This window comes from Melanotaenia boesemani, chromosome 14, assembly GCF_017639745.1.
Source record: "Melanotaenia boesemani isolate fMelBoe1 chromosome 14, fMelBoe1.pri, whole genome shotgun sequence".
Taxonomy (NCBI): Eukaryota; Metazoa; Chordata; class Actinopteri; order Atheriniformes; family Melanotaeniidae; genus Melanotaenia; species Melanotaenia boesemani.
This window is the reverse complement of record NC_055695.1, coordinates 27,955,240-27,974,061: the sequence shown is the minus strand read 5'-3', so window position 1 is coordinate 27,974,061 and position 18,822 is coordinate 27,955,240. Positions and strand designations below refer to the sequence as shown.

The window sequence follows — 18,822 nt, the reverse complement described above, 5'->3', positions numbered from 1 at the left end:
AATAATATGCATGCAGGAGCTAGACAGTTTTACTGATTGAGTTATCCTAAAGGGGATTGGCTGAGACGAGTAATACCCATGGGCCACTGGTCCCCTCTCCACCCTTCCTGGGAATGGGCTGTTGGTCAGGATGGGTTTGGAAGGAAGCCTCAGACTTTTTTTTTTTTTTTTTTTTTTTTTTTTTTGGTCCTTTGGTAAATCAGAGCTGTATAAAGCTGGTTTGGACCCGAGCCTCAATAATGATCTCTCCCCTGAGCTGCTGAAGTGGAATCATTTTCATCTTGGTATACTCCTTTCTTTCCACGCAGGGCTCTCTGTCTGTGCACATACGCAAGTTTTCAAGTCACACGATTCCATTTTACACTGTTTACATTGGAGATTTCTGCCACACGGCACCAGTGTTAGTGTGAATGGTTTGCTTCAACCACCCTCTAGTTTAGTAACATCCCCATAGACAGCAAGAGCCCTTCACTCAGTTCTAAGCGATTTACTCACCAGTCTTTTAATGTTTCTCTCTGAAGCCCTCCCAGTAGTGCTGTTTGCTGCCTCTGTTTGAGCCCTGCTGTCTTTTCTCATGCGCCTATGCATGAATTCTGCACCATAACTTGTTGACTTATCTTGCTTTTAATCATTTTAATGTAGTTTAATTATTTTATTGTGATTCTTGCTATTTGTTGCTGCCTTTTACTATGTCTTAATATCTGTAATGCTTTTGTTTTATGTAAAGCACTTTGAATTGTCCTGTACATGAAATGTGCTATACAAATAAACTGCCTTGCCTTTTCACTAACTCTGTCTGAAAGTGTCGCTCAGCTCTCAGTGGAGCAGCAAGTGCATCCAGTCACAAACTGAAAAAGCTATGAAAACTTATTTCAGTTTTTTTTTTTTTTTGTTTGTTTTTTTGTTGTTTTTTTTCTGTCATTGCTTCTAAGTTATTGTAATGGAAATAATCCAGTCATTTGCTAAATCCTCTTGTTTGCTATTGCTGAATATTAAAATTACAGTATAGATACATTCAATGTTTTATTCAGGATTTTGAGTCATTGTATTAATAAAGATGTGTTTTATTTAAATTTAAAATGTTTTTTTTATATATAACATTCAGTGGAAATACATGTTTAACCCATAAGAACCCGACGTGACATATTTTCTTACCATTTTTTCATGGGTCGGTTCTTAGTGGGTTAAGATATGAGTTTTAGAGGCTGATCCTACAGTTTAAGCATTGAAACACGATCCTGAAATTATAATTCAGGGACTGTGCTAACAAAAGCCGGCAGGTAACCCATTACTACTGTACACTTCATTGTTACTGTAGTTTGAAGCAGCCCTCATGGTAAGTTAGGTTAGGCACTAAAACTGCATTGTTCTGGGATCTACTGTAAATCTATTGAGTGAGGATTAGAAAACATTGTGGTCCCTATGGCACGGCTTCGCCAGATTAACATTGTGAAGCAATGCAATGGTGGGCCATGATGTTTTCTAATGCTGAAAACTGACCCTAAATTCTACCTTCTTCATTGGTGTGGAACACTATTGTTTTTTTTATTTTATTTTATTTGTACAGTGCCTATACAAAAGATAAATAATTAATGAATAAGTAAATTAAAAGAATTCTTTGACTTGCTAATTAATTATCACACACTTGAACACATAGCAAAGAAAAACAAGGGCCCGTCACACATCAGTGCACATATACTGAGTAGTCTCAAGTACATGGAAAACTTTCTTTTTGATGTGGCCAAACAAAGCAGCTGTTTCCTAAGAATTGCCATGTTTCCATCTTGACTCTGATTCTGGATAACCTCACTCCCATTTACCACCTCAACTCTCTGTCAATCAAGCACTCTTGGTTGCAGGAAATGCAGCAAGGGTCCACCTGGCTTCCATTAACCTGCCATTGCCCTGCAACAATGTGAAGGAGCTTCCAGAGAGCTGTGGGAGTGTCATGGGTATCCCTGTAAACTGCCACTAATAAAAGCTGGCCAGACCCACTTAATCATACATGTGTGAAGGATATCAGCTGTGAAACTTTTTTTTAAAAAAAAACATGACCTCCTCTCTGGTCAACTCAAGAGGTCTAGGATGGAAAAAATGTACAAACCCTCCTTTTTTTCCAACAGGAGATTTCACCTACTTTTATGTGACCAAGAACATACAGAGAAACCTCTATCTGAGAGCTAACCATGTGCAGGGCTCACTGTGTTTATCTTTTGCACAGTAATGAATGCAGGGCTTTGATGTATAAGTTTTGTATATATGTGTGTGGCAGAGCAAGGAGTGGAGAGAGACATGTAAGGCCATGTCATAACCATAAGTGGTAGAGTAATCACTGCAGTGCACGGAAGAGCTGTCTCTGATTTCTAGTGGTTCTTTTTATTCACCACAAGATCTGATTTAAGCTGAAGAGTGGATGAAACAAAACAAATCTAAGTTTGTGCATAATTAACCAAGATTGCTAATACTGTGGCTAAATAACTGAATGTGCCATTAGATCTAAGTAATGTTTTATAAATTTAGTTTAACTATAATACAGGCAGTTTAATGGTTAGCCAAATGTCTGAGCTCAAAGGTATGGCTTGTTCCACCTGCTTGATTTTTATTTTAAGACTAACCTTTTATCCACAATGTTATGCTCCAGCAAAAAAGGTGCCATGAAAAACACATTTTACAAAATAATAATGGATTAATTAATAAATTAGCCACTCTGAGGCTATGCTATGTGAAAACAGAACTTCACAGGATTCATACTGGTGTCAAACGATCATCTTTTTTATTAATAAAACTCTAAAATTCTTTTGTTTGCATAATAAAGACAGCTAGTGGTATCTAATGTTAACTACCATGTCTGTAAACGTTCTCATTCATACGGGTCATTGCACTTAATGTACCATGATAATCAACATTAGCTATTTTGTTAACAAACAAAAATTGATTTCTTTGCATAAAGATAAGTAATGGCGGCTAATGTTAGCTATTAAATTAACAAAACTCTAAATCCCTTTATTTGCATAATAAAGATAGCTTATGATAGCTAATGTTGGCTAACCTTTATGATTATCACTTAGCTTCTTGTTGTTTCTTTTTATCTTAAATTAAAACTCTTATTAAGGCATTTTTATGTCATGTTTACTGTGTCATGCATATGCTAAAACAACATGGCCGTAGCCCAAGTACCAGTACAACTGACTGAATTTTGCTAGTCCCAACATGTCTAGTAATCAGAGATCGTTTTTTAAAAATTATCATTATTTTTTGTAACAATGTATCATTAAATGTTTAATATTCGTATATGTGTATATTTATTAAGTTTCTTTTTAAAAAAGTATCAATCCAGAATAAACAAAGAAGAAAAATGGCAAAACAAACAACCTAAAGTAAAAAGAAATAACAGACCTGCTTCATTCATGTTTACTGAAAGACAAAAAAAAGTTATATATGTGTTCTACAGTATACAGAACCAGTTAAAGGTTTGGACCCACACACTCATTCAAACTCAATGAGTAGATGTGTCCATAATTTTGACTGGTAGCTGCTGTTGACAGATTATTGCAAAAGTTTTTTTCAAGCATTCTTGACCCCATCAGACCTGTTAGACCATCCATTGTGACACTGACATTGTGTATTATTTCACATATAAAATGCAGTTTCTGAATCAGCACCATCAATGTTCTGGAGTCATATTACTGTATTTGATCATTCTGAAGATCACCACACAAACCTACATGACTATTTATGTACAAACATCTAATTTAGTGTTCAAAACACATGAGGCATCAATATTCTGTGAGCTAGAAAGTTTATGTGTATTTTTTATTTCATCTACACATAGGACATGAATGAATGTTGAGCAGAAATGAAGAAACGCTCTCAAAAGAAGTATGCAAAGATGCATCTCCTGCAGATCTGAGAATCCCTGAAGTGTCTCTTTGCATCAGCGTCTGCTTATGCAAACATGTCTCTTTAGAAAGGTGTCTTCTTAGAAACAAGGTGCAGTGAACTTGTTCTTCTCGATGGTGATGTTAACTGCTTGGCAAAAGAATATGACACCCAGGGTGACACAGGGATTACTTGTTCTATATTTAGTCTTTATGTACATGAATATTGGCAGGACAGCTCTGTACATGTGACACATACACACACACACACACACACACACACTCACACGCATGTACACACACACACACACACACACACACCGATACAGTGATAATAACACAGATCTCCAGCACAGAACACATTTACAAGATGGGCTCTAGAGCAAACACTGGCTGAGACACATACAGGAATGTCTGAACTACCACAACTTCCTCATAAACTGGAACTTTCTTGGAACAGTTATTACAGTCATCAATAAAAACATCAAAAAGATAGACGAGAAGTATAAAATAACTTAAAATCCTCCTAACTCATGTAGTGAATATGCAGTGAGATCTATACAAAGCGGGCAGCCACTGGATCTCCTCCAGCCAACGTGATTTGTAACTGAAGGATGTGACAAATATGACAGACAAAAGCAAATGTCATGCAGCAACAAAGAAACAGACGAGGTGAAATATGATCTTTGAAGATCTGCCTCTGCAGTGGCAACATGATGTCAAGACGACAGGTCTGCTAACAAAGCAACAGCCCACTCAGACGTGCCACAAAGAAATGTAAACATAAATATACAGGTTGATATCTCTCTACAAACAGTTCAGTCACTGCCACAGGCCCACCAGCTGAGTGAGTAGTCAGTCTGTATACACTCCTTAGTAGAATATCACTTAGTGTTAAATAAACTTATTTAATATATTTATATATTTATATATATAATAGATTTCTTCTTTGCAGAGTCATTTAGCAGTATTTCCTTGTTTTCACCAGTTTGCTCTGGTATTTCACAGAGTGACCACTGTGTCCCACCACGTAAACATCCAGCAGGTAGGTCTTGCCTGGCTCCAGACCAGTGATGGTCTCTGTGGTCACAGCTTTCTGCAGGTTTGGGCTGTGGAAGTACTTGCACAGGACCTTTTCTGACTTCCTTCGGGTCTCTGGCCCGGCACACTGATTTTGCTCCCTGCGTCGCTGCTCTTCGCCGTAATTTTCAGCCACCTCCTTACGGTAAATGCAATACTTGTTGCGGTCCTGTGTGCCCAGCCAGGCCACCGTGACGGACGAGCAGGTTCGCAGCTTGTCAAAGGCCTTAATGCGTGTATCCTCCGGAAGAGATGGAAAAGGCTGTTTGCTGCTGGGTCGTGTGGTGGCAAGCAACTTCAAAGTGGAAGCCCCTTTTCGGTTTCCTCGCAAGCGGATCAGATACTTGGCTTTCGGCTTACCCCGCAGCTGGAACTGCCGTACTCCTTCCACATTCTGGGACAGAACCAGCTTGCCGTCGCGCCTCACCTGTACCTGCACCACATCCAGACACGAGTGGACAAACAGAGTGACCCTCTGGTGGGAAGACACAGGAGCGAAGCGAAGAAACTTGCTGCCCTTTCTCTTGATAAAAACATCTGATACTTTGCCGTCCTTCAACTCCAACGTCTTCTGACGAGCTTCTTCTTTAGTGCGAGCGAAAGTTCCTACATATGCTGTGCTGGTGTTGGTAGCAGAATTTACAGCAAACACATCAAAGTAGTACTGAGTGTCTGGTTTAAGCTCTGACACTGTAAAAATGTTTTTATTGCCAATGCACACCTTCAGAATGTCTGATACTTTGGGCTTGGCCGTGTACGCCCGTGAGATCTTGTTACTTGTGAGGCCTCTGTCCTTGCCAAAACCATTGTCAGGGGGAACAAAGCCAAAGTGCACAAAGTCAAACGGGTTAAAGTCTCTGCCGGGCTTGGGGGCCAACATGAAGGCATCATCATTGCTGATTTTAGCCTCAGCAGCACACATGCTCTTGAAATTGTGCTCTTTGTTGATCACTATGCAGTACTGAACAGGCTGGCCCATCAGAGAACCTGTTGGTGTTGGCTTCCAGGCCAGCGTGACAGTAGTACGGCCCAGACCAGTCACATCCACGCGGGGGTCGTAGGGCAGCTCCGGATAGGGCTGGTCAGACTCTGGGGTTGTGGTGGCATACACTTTGAAGTTGCTGTCTTTCTCAGTGGACAGCAGCTCCAGCTGGTAGAGACCAGAGGGCGTGCTGGTTGCCACATATGACTCCACATCATTACCCTTGTAGGTGAAGAGCTCTGTGCCCTCATCTACAGTCACCTGCTGCTTCTGCTGATCCAAAGGTTCAGGCTCTCCTGGAAAGAAAAGCAAACACACACAACATGAGCTCTTTACTTGATATTACATCCAAAATGATGTAACCAATCTTCACACAGATCTGTAGTCATGGTCTTCAAATATTTTTCTTCTTTGTCCTTGATGGAAAAAAAAATGCCAAATTTCAAAATATTCAATGGTATGAGATCATGATGAATCTCTTAAAGTCTCATGGATGATTAGCCTCTCTGACATCCCAGTCATGTTTTCACTCCAAACATCCCAAAGGATGGCCAGTATTCACTAGGCCTTCCAAGGGGAAACTCTGCTACAAAGAGGCGCCTTATAGCTTCCCTGTGAAAGACACAGTCTGAGTTCTTACTTCAACTTGAGCAAGAAACCATAATATTATGTTTGTCAACCAAAGTGTGTGCTCAGTGGTGTACTAAAAGTTAATGCGCAAAGATCTACTCCCACTGGAGTTATCTAACAAAAAAGCCTGCTAAGACAGCAAAAAGTTCTGGCTTAACAAATGCTGCAGCACACCTTGTGAAGTCAGACTAACTGCATACTGCTGGCACTGCTGTGTGCTGAGGTCATATTTGTCATTATTCTTTTAGTTCAGGATGAATTCTTTTCTCTTGAGGCAAAGCTCAATTCATCTCAACAGTGCAACTAACCAATAACTCATTCAAGAATATTTGATCTGACAAGAGTACACACACACACACACACACTCAACCAGGTGCTCGTGTATTGACATTCAAATATATGCTCACATAACACATCTATGTTCTAAACTGCAGCTTTAGTCATCTGGCAAAATCTCCTTCTGCTGAAAGGACAACCTCCAGATGGAGAAAGTTTTAATGTAAGGCACTAAAAAAAGGTAAGGAAAAGAGGAAGGAAGACAGACAGAATCAGCAGGATTTACTTTGAGAAGCCCAAGACAGCTTAAGTAAAGGGATGCAATGGCTTTGATTCAGTAGGCAGACAAGAGTAGAGTCCTTCTCTAAAATTACAGCCGTCAGCTTGCATCAAGTCAGACCTTATTAGTGGTCAGACTAGACACTACGACTGTGACTTAATTAAAACCCACCAAAACACAAAGCCTAACATCACAGCGCATGTTAACTGTGTATGGGGGAGAGTGATATTTCCAGATAACATGTCATTAACCTCTTCCACTGCTGCCTGAAGTCAGTTATACCTGATCCCTCTCCACTGGACTCTTCTGGCAGCTCCTGCAGGGTCAGTTTCCACTCCAGAGGAGCATCACAAGGTGTCACTGTCACAGACAGTGGTGTGTTATCTTCTTCCACCGCAAAGTAGTACCTGTGAAAATAATAGGGTGTGATGTGAACACCGGTATAGTTGGACATTAACCCAAATACTGGGCAGTGTATTTATGAGAAGACTGAGATGGCAATGCTCAATAAGACAGTGATATTGTTATACCATCGACCTTGTTCACTCTCCTTCTAAGGTGACAGACAGTATCATCTATTATTTAGTTTTTGCTTCAGTAAAAAGGTCATATTACAAGGAAACATCTGATCTTTCTATGTATTTCCACACAGAGACCATCATTAATTTATTAATATTTTTAAGTGATAATCATGACACAGTCAGCAGCACAAGATGGAACTGACTGGCTAATTTCTGCGGTGTTGACAAAATGTGGCTAGTTTTTAAATGACGAGGATTCTGCTATTCATTCAGTCATTTTCTGTTTGTACAGCTCTTACCTTTTGGGTGTGTCCCTGAAAAGGTATCCACTGATCTCAGCTCCGTCTGGGATGACAGAAGAGTCATGGAACAGCGACTTGTCTCTGATCTGCATCTGAAAGAGCCCTTCATCTCTCGTGGGCAGCTTCTGAGCCAAAGATCCCAGCCCTAGTAGCATCAGCAGCACTGAGCTCCAACCTTTACACTGCCTCATTCTGAAAGAAAAATAAATGACTTATGTTTAACTAAGAATGTAAATATGCTGGACATTTTGACATTTTTGGCTGAATAAAAAGATTAATCCCTGCCAATACCTATGTTTGAACAGTAAACATAAAGCTCCAGTGATCAGTCAGTTAGCTATGGAAACTAAACCAGGTAAAAGAGTCCATTATGGATACATAAAACTCATAAATAAACATGTTACTTTAATCCATACATCTATTCCAATTTTAAACCCTAGTGGGAAATTTTCTTTTTCTTTCAACTATTGAAATTGGCAAGATGTTTATGTTAAATTAAGATAAGTCATTCAAGTGCTGGTTGTAGCATTTCTTGTTGTTAACGCTAAGCATGAAATCAAACATCCATCCATCCATTTTCTATAGCATTTAACCCAATTTAGGGTCACAGGCAAGCTGGAGCTTATCCCAGCGAATAGCAGGTGAGAAGCAGAGTACACCCTGGCCAGGTCGCCATGCTATCACAGAGCAGAATCAAACATATTTCTTTTTAAATATTAAAAAAGCCAGGCTAAGCTAATTAACGTAAATACTGCCTGAATTTTACCTTATATTTAACATATAGACATGAGGGAGGGGCTGGCAACTTTTTATATACCTCTTGACAAGAAACTTCAACATTTTATTACAGCGTTAACATTTTCTGAACATTTTCTAAAGCTAAGCATAATGCTATGATAAAGTAATCCAAGTTAAGATAAATTTTCAACTACTAAAATTAGCAAGGTGTCAGCCCTTGCTGTTAGTGTTTATGAAAGCAAGGGCTTTCATAAACACTTTTATATAAGCAAAATATTATGATAAAGTTAAGCTAAGCTTACAGGAAATTTTCTTTTTTGCCACTGCAATCAGCATTTCTACTATTGTGCAAACATTTTCTAAACATTTTCAATACTATAACAAAGTAAAGCTAGTTAAGATGAGCTTTTGGGATTTTGTTTTATTTTTTTAAACCACTGAAATTAGCAAGATGTTAGCCCTTACTTTTAGTGTTTTTTAGTCTTTTTATGTTAAACTAAGCTAATCTCTTCAGCTGATAGTTGAAGCCATTTTTGCTGTAAACTTTCAGGAGAAACTCAAACATCATTTTTATAAATATTAAAAAAGCCAGACTAAGGTAATTAAGCTAATTAATACCTGAATTTAGCCTAATATTTAGCATATAGACATGAGGGTTGTGACTGTAACTTATTAAATTGTTCTTGACAAATAACTTTTTCTGAACATTTTCTAAAGTTAAGCATAATGCTGTGATAAAACAGAGCAAAGCTTATGGAAAATTCTCTCCTTTTTACCAGTGGAATTAGCATTTTTACTACGGCATGAACGTTTTCTTAAATTAAGGCTATGATAACGTTAAGCTAGTTAAGATGAGTTTGTGGGAAATTTTGGCTTTTTAATCACTGAAATTGCTACTGGTTGTAGCAATTTTTGTCAACTTTCAGCAAAGTTTAGCTAATAAACATGTGGGTCTAGCATAATATTTAGCACATAGATGTGGGGGTCCTCTTGTGCTATTTGGCCGCTGGTTGTTGCATACAAAGATACAAGCAGCAAAATCTTTGCAGTTAATTAAACAAATTTATTTGTTTTTTATTGGCTACTTTCATTGCTACTAGTGCTTTTGTCAAGCTAAATTATAATTAACTAATCTTACTAATTGGTTGTAGTTTAATATTGTAATTTCATTGCACTTGTTGCAATGACAATAAAGTTCTATTCTGTTCTATTTTATTCGAATATCAGCATACAGGCATGTGGGATATGTCAACAATCTGCAAATTATTAAAATTGGTTACTGTTGCCTTAAATCCCATTATAGAGTGTGTGACTTTTATTTTAGAAATATTTTAGAGTTAAAAAATGCCCCAAAAGTCTACTTCTGTCATTTAATCTCCTCTTATTTTAGCAGTGCCTGAAATAATAAGAATAAAAAAATCATTCCATTGAGTTAGCTATTTGCATTGTAACTATATGGATAAAGCCACCATGATGAAATGTGATGCCACATTTTAATTTTAGTTTTACCTTAACATGTAACACAACCATCAATACAACAAATCGCTTTCGATGAGAGAATTAGATTGTGAGAAACATAAAAGAGTAAATGTGTATTGCTGGCCCAAAAAAAGAGGGAGGAATTAGATTTAAACAGGAATGTGTGAAGGAATAGACATGGCTTAGTGCCCCGGGGAACCACACTACAGTATTTCATAAAACTCTACACATAAAATATCCCCAATCCATGTCGTTTGAGTTTTATGGATGCTAATATAAAAATGTTTGGTGGTACAGCCCACAGTTGGAGCAGCGCTCTGGGCAAGAAGCAGCTGACTGTGCCTGAGAGCCTCTCACGTATCCCCTGTCTATTGATTTTGCCCCATTGATTGCAGCTGATGGGAACGCCAAATCCCTGGTGATTTAATCAGTATAATGATGGCAGATTAGCCAGATACTTTACTGCCATTTACTGCAAGAGAGATGGTGTCCTTTTAATGACCCCTCTCCCTTTCGCTCCCTAGTCCTTATTTTTAGTCTCTTTCTGTTGATCGCAGGTTTTGTTTTAAACAAATAATCTCTTTCACAGATATTCTTCTCTTTTTGTTCCTTCTCACATTTTCTCCTCCTTAAGTGCCACCCTAAACTTTGATGAATAAGAAGAACCTGCGGATTCAGGCCTGGATAGAACTCCACGCTTTGAGTGTGGGTTCGTTTCTCCATTACAGCACACTAAACATAAAACCAAGGGGGAAAAAATCCCTTGACAGCTTCTGTCACTGTCTTGGTCTCTGCTGTTGTCTGAGCCATACCTCCCGTCGTACCACAAGACTTCAGAGAGCAAAAGAAAAGCTGCCTAAGTGGTACTTTGAGGTTTGACTCATACAGAGTTGAGATCCTTATCGCCTCAGCTTGTCTGGTTCCACTTCAAAAAAACGTGTCAGTCGCAACAAAGAGATGTCTATTAATACTCAAGACAGCTCTAAGGTGGTATGTACATAGCTGCTTGAGCTGTCTTTCATTCCAAGCACCCCAAACACCCCACAGACATAGCAAGATCCCCTCCCCTCCCTCTGCAAGCTATGGCCACCACACTGATGTCACCGCACTCATACACTAAGGGTTTTAACGCCCTTGTCATTAGCACATTTGATGGCTGCCTTCAATGTGCTCTTCGTATGTGACACTTCTCTGATACATACCGTAGCACTCCGTTCCTCATCACAGTACACAGAATATTGCAAAGAGATGACACCTAAATATCTGAACAGCTGTGCCAGGTCACAGCAGTTGTCTGAACCATCACAGTGTCCACAGTCAAAGAGTCTGCACCTGAGAAGCTTTAACATGAAGTCCAATTCCTAAAATAACATACTGAAAAAAAAAACACATCTGGAACATATAAAATTTAATGTTTAATTAGAACTGCAAAGAATGCATGATTGCAGTTTGATGAAGGTATCATTTCAAGCTCAAGTAACATGCAACCATGCCAACTTTGTTTTCCTGTTGCTCTTTAGCTGATTATTTACAGGTTTTTGTTTCCTTTTTATTGGGACTTGCTGAGGATTTGGGGAAGAAAACATGTTGTATGATTTAATTGGATAGCTGTGGAACATAGAGAGCTGTGTAATTGGATTAAAGGACAAATGTGGCACTTGACAGTGTGTGGAAACAGTCATAAGCTTTTTTTTCCCATGGCTGTCTTTGCTAAATAAAAACCATCAGTTTTAACAAAACACTATGACCCCAATTCTTTTTTTCCAAGGAATGACATCTTCTCAACAGAATTTCTTTATTAAACAGCTTTGACCCAGCTCTAATTTGGGGTCATTACAAGCAAATCATGTGCAAAGCCAAAACAAAAATGTTCACACTTTATATTTGTATCGCACAGATGGGTGCAATCTTTTCAGCGACAACAGTCTGCGGCAAAATTAAAATTATTCACAATCCCCAGAAGATTAAAGCAAGTAAATATCAGTTACATTCAGCAATTTTCATCCACCTGATCTCTGAGTGAATGTGTGTGAGGAGTATGTTTCTACCAAGAACATACTGATTACAAGCATACAAATCCTGTTTGTGGAGGGGGCTCCTGAATACAAGGCAGTTCACATCTATGCACCCTCAGTCCTGTCGTGCGTGAAAGCACGTATGTGCTTGTGCATGTGCACAATAACAAAAAAAAAAAAAGAAAGAAAGAAAACTGCCCTGACCTCTTCTTTCTTCCTTCACTTTGTTTAACTAGTCTTTCTCCTTCCCTCCAACTCCTTGTCAGGATGGATAAGCCTCCTGCCTGCTGCCACATGGAGCTCATTACCAGAACGAGAAGGAATAAAAGACAGTTTAATTTCTACACAAATAAAGAGACATTTCAGATTCCACCCAACAAGACGCCTGGCACGGGCTCGCAGGACCTGAAGCCTCCGTGTGTTTTCTTAAAATGTCTGAGGGCAGATTTATGGTGGGTCCTCAGTGGAGTTCCATCACCACTGTCACTTCAGGGCCAATGTGGGGATTACAGTGAAAGGGGGGGGGGCAGAGCAGGAGCCAAGGACAGAACCACATAGGACCTGGACCTGTGCTATAGGCAGGCCAAACCAAATCAGGTCTGGATCTCTTGGACAACTAAACAGCTCTTTAATGAACTGGTAGAGACTGTGGTAAGAGCACAGATCCAAGAATGGAGATTTTTATCTGGCGTGTGTGTCCAAACCATCACATTCCTCTTTTCCACTCTGTGTATAAGTCTATCATCACTCAGAACCTGTCACTTCGCCATCCACAACATCACTCACAGTTTGAGTTTCTGAGCTTTATCCACATCATCCGAGCCACGAATGCTGGCACAACAGCATCGTGGAAAGGAGAGCCTAGTTTCTTTTTAACCACCCCCCCTACTCGTTCCTTGGACCTTTGCTTTTTTTTTTTTTTTTTTTCATCCTGGAATGTCTCTATGAGGAGGGTCGGGTCGCAGGGCCGCTTTCTGCCTGAAAAACCATTCAGATGGAATTGAGGGTGGGGGGAAGTGGCGGTGGCTCTGACTGATGTGCTGGCATTGTGGCTGTGAGGGTGATTATAGATTACAAGAACAAATGCCTCCCCCTTCTCCTCCACCTCAATGGGAAAGTCATCCACCCACTGCCCATCATGAGGGAGAGGCACACACACGCTGCGTCGTGGGAAATGAGTCCATCACGATCCGTGATGTTGTGCACAGAAAGCTTGTTCAGCAGCTAGTGGAGGCAGGCTCGGCCTCTTCTTGTGTCCGTCTGAGGGCGCATAATGAGGGGGCTTTGCAAAGTGAGCATACCCGGGAGAGAAGGAGGGGGGGTGTAAAGAGCGCATGGGATATGATGAATAATTGAACAAGAAAAAAAATTATATAGGCCTATATATATATATTTGCACCCTTAATCTCCTACCACTGGCTCTGGATATGTGACAAAAGGCAGGAGACTGTATATACACTGAAGCCTGTCACCTCTCTGGACGCGCAGAGCTGCAGCAACACTGGCGGAATTCTTTCAGCCAGAGTTTTTCATATGCAAATCACGGTTTAGTTACGGTATGCGACGCAGACCTTCCCATTTTAGGACTTTTTTCACGTTTTTCCTCTTTCTTGTTGTTCATGATTCATTCTCCTGAGAAAGTAGAAGAGAGGCAGTGTGGCTTCACCCTGCTGCTAAATACAGTTATTCAAGTCCCCACTCCGGGTATGTCTCTCATTAGACACCGACTGAGAAGCTCTCACATGGACCGGATGAGGAAAACAACTGCCAACACGACCTAAACCCCCTTGTTTAATTTGATCTAATTAAAAACAACTGTCAATATCTCATTTGTTTATTTATGTTTTTAAGTAGATCATTTTAATCCATCTACTCCTGGCCCAAAAGGCCTTTCACAGGTGCGTAAAAGCACCCATGGGTGACACGTTGAGACTCTGGTCAATGGAAATTAGACTAAATCTGAGGGGGGACGTGTCTCTCTTTGTAGTTTTAGTTTTAAGTGAGGAAAAAAAAGCTTTAATTCTCAGGCAGTTTGAAATGCTGCGCGTATTGATAAATTTATTAGGTGTTGTGTCACCTCTGGGTGCATGGGAACCGTCCGTCGGGACTGAGCCACAAACAGCAAAAGGATTTTTTTCCCCCCAAGTTTATCATCACATCAAGACCACATATAATAGCTTACATAGATAAAATAAAGCAAGGCTGAAATTAAAACAACATGTTGCAAGTTGAGGCTTGATTGAAATGGGTTTGAAACTTTTAACTTCCCGGAGTTGTTAACCGCAAAAACCTCTTCTTCCCCTTTTCAAAGGAATAAGTTAAAGAAGTCCGGTTGGCTCAGATCTTATAGTGGCTTTTAATGCATGTTGTTAAAAAAAGAAAAAGAAACAAAGCTTAAGAAAAGTTTTTAAGTAGTTTTTTTTTCTGATGTCAAAATTCCATTGACGCTCCGGATCAAATGCTGCACGCAAGACGCAAACCATGCAATGTTAAACATATAATCTTTACAGAAGACTGTCTTACCTCTTGGGATTTGAAAACACTAAATTTTCTGAGGGATGCTTCTTCTTGTCAAAACTCCTCTGAAATCAGAAAAAGTTAAAGAAATGGGTTTTCTTAGAAGAAGGGAAAAAAACACCCGGTCGTCCCTCTCCGGTGTGTCCGGTAGTTCCCTCCGTTTCACGCGCGTCTTGCTGGTGCCTATCAATCGGACAGGGCGACTGTTCTGATGCGTGTTTGCAGTTTTCTTGAGGATTTAACTGGTCTCTAGTGGACAGGAGTGTTTGTGAGAGAGTGTGTGAGTGTGTATAAGTGGGTATCCCAAGTGCTGGCAGTGCGTCCCTCCCCTGCCGCGCCGCTGCTATTGAAACCTCCACTGGATTGGAAGCAAAAACTGGTGCGAACTTCTTCTTCGCTGCACTGTAGACTCCAAGACAGAACCTGCCCACTTCTTCAGGAGCACGCCACAAAAACCAAACACCAGACAGTGTTCCCTTCTGGCCCCAAACTTTAAAATAATAAAAGGAAAAAGGAAAAATCCTAAAAGATTACAAATATTAAAGATTAAAAATTCAGACGTAATTAATTGTTAGTTGCGTGTCACCAGAGCATAAATCAAAATCTGGTTTTTGGAGAGCGGGGTTCCCCCTCACACTTTTTATATCCTCACTGTTTGCTCTGATGCTCCCAGGAAATTATTGGTTTGGGCAGTAGCACCCTGCCAAAGTCACGCAACCCTCGAGGCAACAGCGTGCAGGCAAGTTTTATCACGGGCCCTGGTGGGGATGGTGTACAAACATGATCATAACAGGCTGCAGTTTTGCACTTCTATAAAGTAATTTTTCTTTCTTTGAGAAGCAATTGGAATGTGGCACACACACACACACACACACTTTCACCAAAACACAAACTTTTACTGATCAGCTGTGGAAATTCCCAGCGAGGCATCACCAGTGTTGATGTTGGCTGTTCCTGTGTTGAAGTCCTGAGAAGCAAATATTTATCCAAGATAAGAGCCATTGATAAGTCGTAACTGAACTGGCCCAAAATTTATTGCTTGATTGGTGTTCGCCTGTGACGGGCAGGATGTAGAGGATGCTGCCGTTTCCTGCTGTTTTCCTCCCCCAGAAAGACTTTTTTTACGCGGAGTATCCGCAGATTTTTACGCATGAGCGGCTGTAGGTTGCATTCCGCATCCAGCAGGACCAAAAGGGTCATCGTCAATAACAGACCAGACCAAGCTGTCCACCAATAAATTTCAGAAAAAACTGTTACCCATTTATACAAATGGCAAGTTGTGTTCTTTTAAAAGAAAACTGAGTCATAATTTTAACTGGTAAACAGACAGCTGGTAATTTAAGAAAATATGGAGGTGCATAAACATACATAACGTTATATTTTAAGAACATTTTTAGGTTTTTTTCTTTCAAAAATGTATGAAAACAATACCTCATTAATGGGATATTCATATGTTGGAACGCGGACTGTGGATAGCGTTGACATGGTTGTACAACAGCGGCATCTAGCGTTTGCATGAGATATGACACCGTGTGGGGCACAGGTCACAGGTTAACAATGACCTCACAAAAATTCAGTTTTATTGAGTCTGGAGTTAACTAATCTGGTTTTTATAACCGTTATCATATTTGATTTACATAGGAGATGATAGTGGACATGGAAGGAGAGGAACCCTCATCATCCACTGCTTATCCGCAGGCTGGAAGTGGAGAGGGTGAGCAGCTTCAAATATCTGGGGGTCCACATCAGTGAGGACCTCACCTGGACACTTAACACCACACAGCTGGTGAAGAAGGCTCAGCAGCGGCTGTACTTCCTGAGGAGGCTGAGGAAGTTCGGCATGTCACCGAAGATCCTCAGCAACTTCTACGGCTGCCTCGTTGAGTCAATCCTGACCAGCTGCATCACCCTGTGGTACAGCAGCTCTACTGTCATGGACAGAAACTCTTTCTTTCCCTCAGCCATCAGACTCCTTAACAGTTAAGAGCAGACTGGAGTCTGTAACAATGGACTGTACATTTACACATACTGACTGTTTACATTATCAATGCACCTTATTATTATTATTCAGTATTTGCACATATATCATACTGTCTACCTCATGACAGTTCTTTTTTTTTTTTTTTTTTTTTGCACAATTAATCATTCAATGCTGAATGTTGCACAGTTTATGTAGCACGCTGCACATTATGTACATAGATTACTTTACTTTACTTATATTTTACCTATAGTTTATATTTATGTTTACTCTTCTGCATGCTCTTCTTAAATTAGTCTTTTCTACTTACTTTGAATATTTATGGCATTTGGTGTGGACAGCAAAGCAAGAATTTCACTGTACAGGGAAACCTGTTTCCTTACTGTGCATGTGACAAAAAACGCTTTGAATCTTGAATCTTGAATCATTATTAGATCATACTTTTGTAAATAGATTTGGTTCCTTCAAACAAACATCTGTTAAAAAATGCTTAAATACATATGATTGTTTATATTTTCCCAAAAAAAGTACCCAATTGTAATTTTAGGTGTTTAAAGGCTTGTCTCTGGGGTGATATAAAGATACAGTTGCACCCTCAACAGTGAGTGCTTATACATCTCGTTGTAGTTTGTAGCTTATAAACACGTATAGTCTCTACTTGTTCCCAACTTTAAAGCTGTACTATTGACTCATAGCAGATTTTTGCACTTTGCTGCCCCCTAAATGAAGGCTAGGTCAGCAAACATCTCTGGGTACTCTCCAGCCAGTAAAAGTCAGTAAAATGTTGACTCTTGCACTGTCATTTCTTTTTTTCTGTCTTTCACTGTTTTGCTGAATGCGCCACATTAAAAACTGCCAGGGTGTTGATATCCAGTTGCTGGTGTGTGCCGTAAAGCCACACACGGTTGTCATGTGATGCTCCAGGCATGAAAATCAAAGTTGTAAAGTGTGGTTTCTCAGCCTCAGGACACTGCAGGGCAACAACAGCTCCAGGAATGTGTATATTGAATGTCAGTGTGCCATCAAAATTAATCAAGACACTTTGAGATGTGGTCTGGGGAAACGTGGGCTCAAACCACCGGCCTCTAAACTGTTGGCAACTGTTATATCTTCTGATTCGCAGCCACTCCATAAACAAATAAGAATAATGCTAGACAAATTAAAAAAATTAGTGAGGTGTGTTAGTATAGCACATTATATATAAAATATTTCTTTCTTTCCTCAAGACTATGCAACTATTTAGCCATTTATTAGAATCTGTTTTAAATGTATATGGGAACTGCAACACTTTTAAATCAATGCAAAACACTTATTTAATAATTTCTTTCTTTTTTCAGTCTGTCTCCTAATATTGTAGCATATAATTTAACATTTAGAATATACAGTATGTTGAAGCCATTTTTTTATGATTAGGACTTAATCCTAATTATTCTATAGTTCTGTGTTGCAGTTGAAATGATCTTCTTTTATTAGTGGATTTTGATTGGCTGCTAGACTGAAGTAAAAAAAAAAAAAAAAACGGAATCAGCCAAGAAAAGTAGATTAGAAGTCACTGGACCTTGAAGCAACACAGTCTTTTGACCTACACCGCATTTCAGTTAGTTTAACAGAAAGTCTAGATTTCAGTCCTTTTTTATGTATATGTTCAAGTTTATTTTGATATTAAACGGTAAAACGAAGAACTTGACTTCAAGACTTTGCTTTCCGACATGCGTGTGTTGAGTGCAAAGAAGCCTGAGGTCCAAAGCTAGTGAGTCAACCATGCTGCACCCACACAGTACATTTGTACCATTTTATTACCTGGGGACATAAATGTACATTTCAAGGTACATATTATCTTGAAGTTCACTTATGAGCTGTAGTAGGTACAGCTGCAGACTGTACTTTAGGGGCAGAACTGTACTCATACTGTACCCCTTTATCTGACAGTGTATAGTTAGGAGAGTATCAGTAGATACTTTTCATGCTGTTTTCAGGTAAAATGGGCTATGGCCTGGGTTTGAATGACAGGGGAGCTATAGGGAGCTCAGCTCCCCTGAAAACACTCACCTGAGATGCAAAGGAGCTCTAAAAGTGGTCGACTTTCAGGTTATACTTAATTCTACCTTCCATAAGGTTCCTGATGTTTCTTAAAATAATTAATTTG

General features: G+C 39.7%; 1 protein-coding gene across 1 annotated transcript; it reads right to left on the bottom strand.

Moving 5' to 3' along the window:
- Positions 1–3,376: 3,376 nt before the first annotated feature.
- On the bottom strand, positions 3,377–15,096 carry ndnf (neuron-derived neurotrophic factor). The gene is made up of 4 exons (XM_042006819.1): positions 14,705–15,096; positions 7,947–8,141; positions 7,409–7,533; positions 3,377–6,236 (listed from the first exon to the last, which is right to left on the bottom strand). Exons 2-4 carry the CDS (start codon positions 8,138–8,140, stop codon positions 4,840–4,842), a joined length of 1,716 nt encoding a protein of 571 aa, XP_041862753.1. The 5' UTR covers position 8,141; positions 14,705–15,096; the 3' UTR covers positions 3,377–4,839.
- Between the last annotated feature and the right edge of the window lie 3,726 nt (positions 15,097–18,822).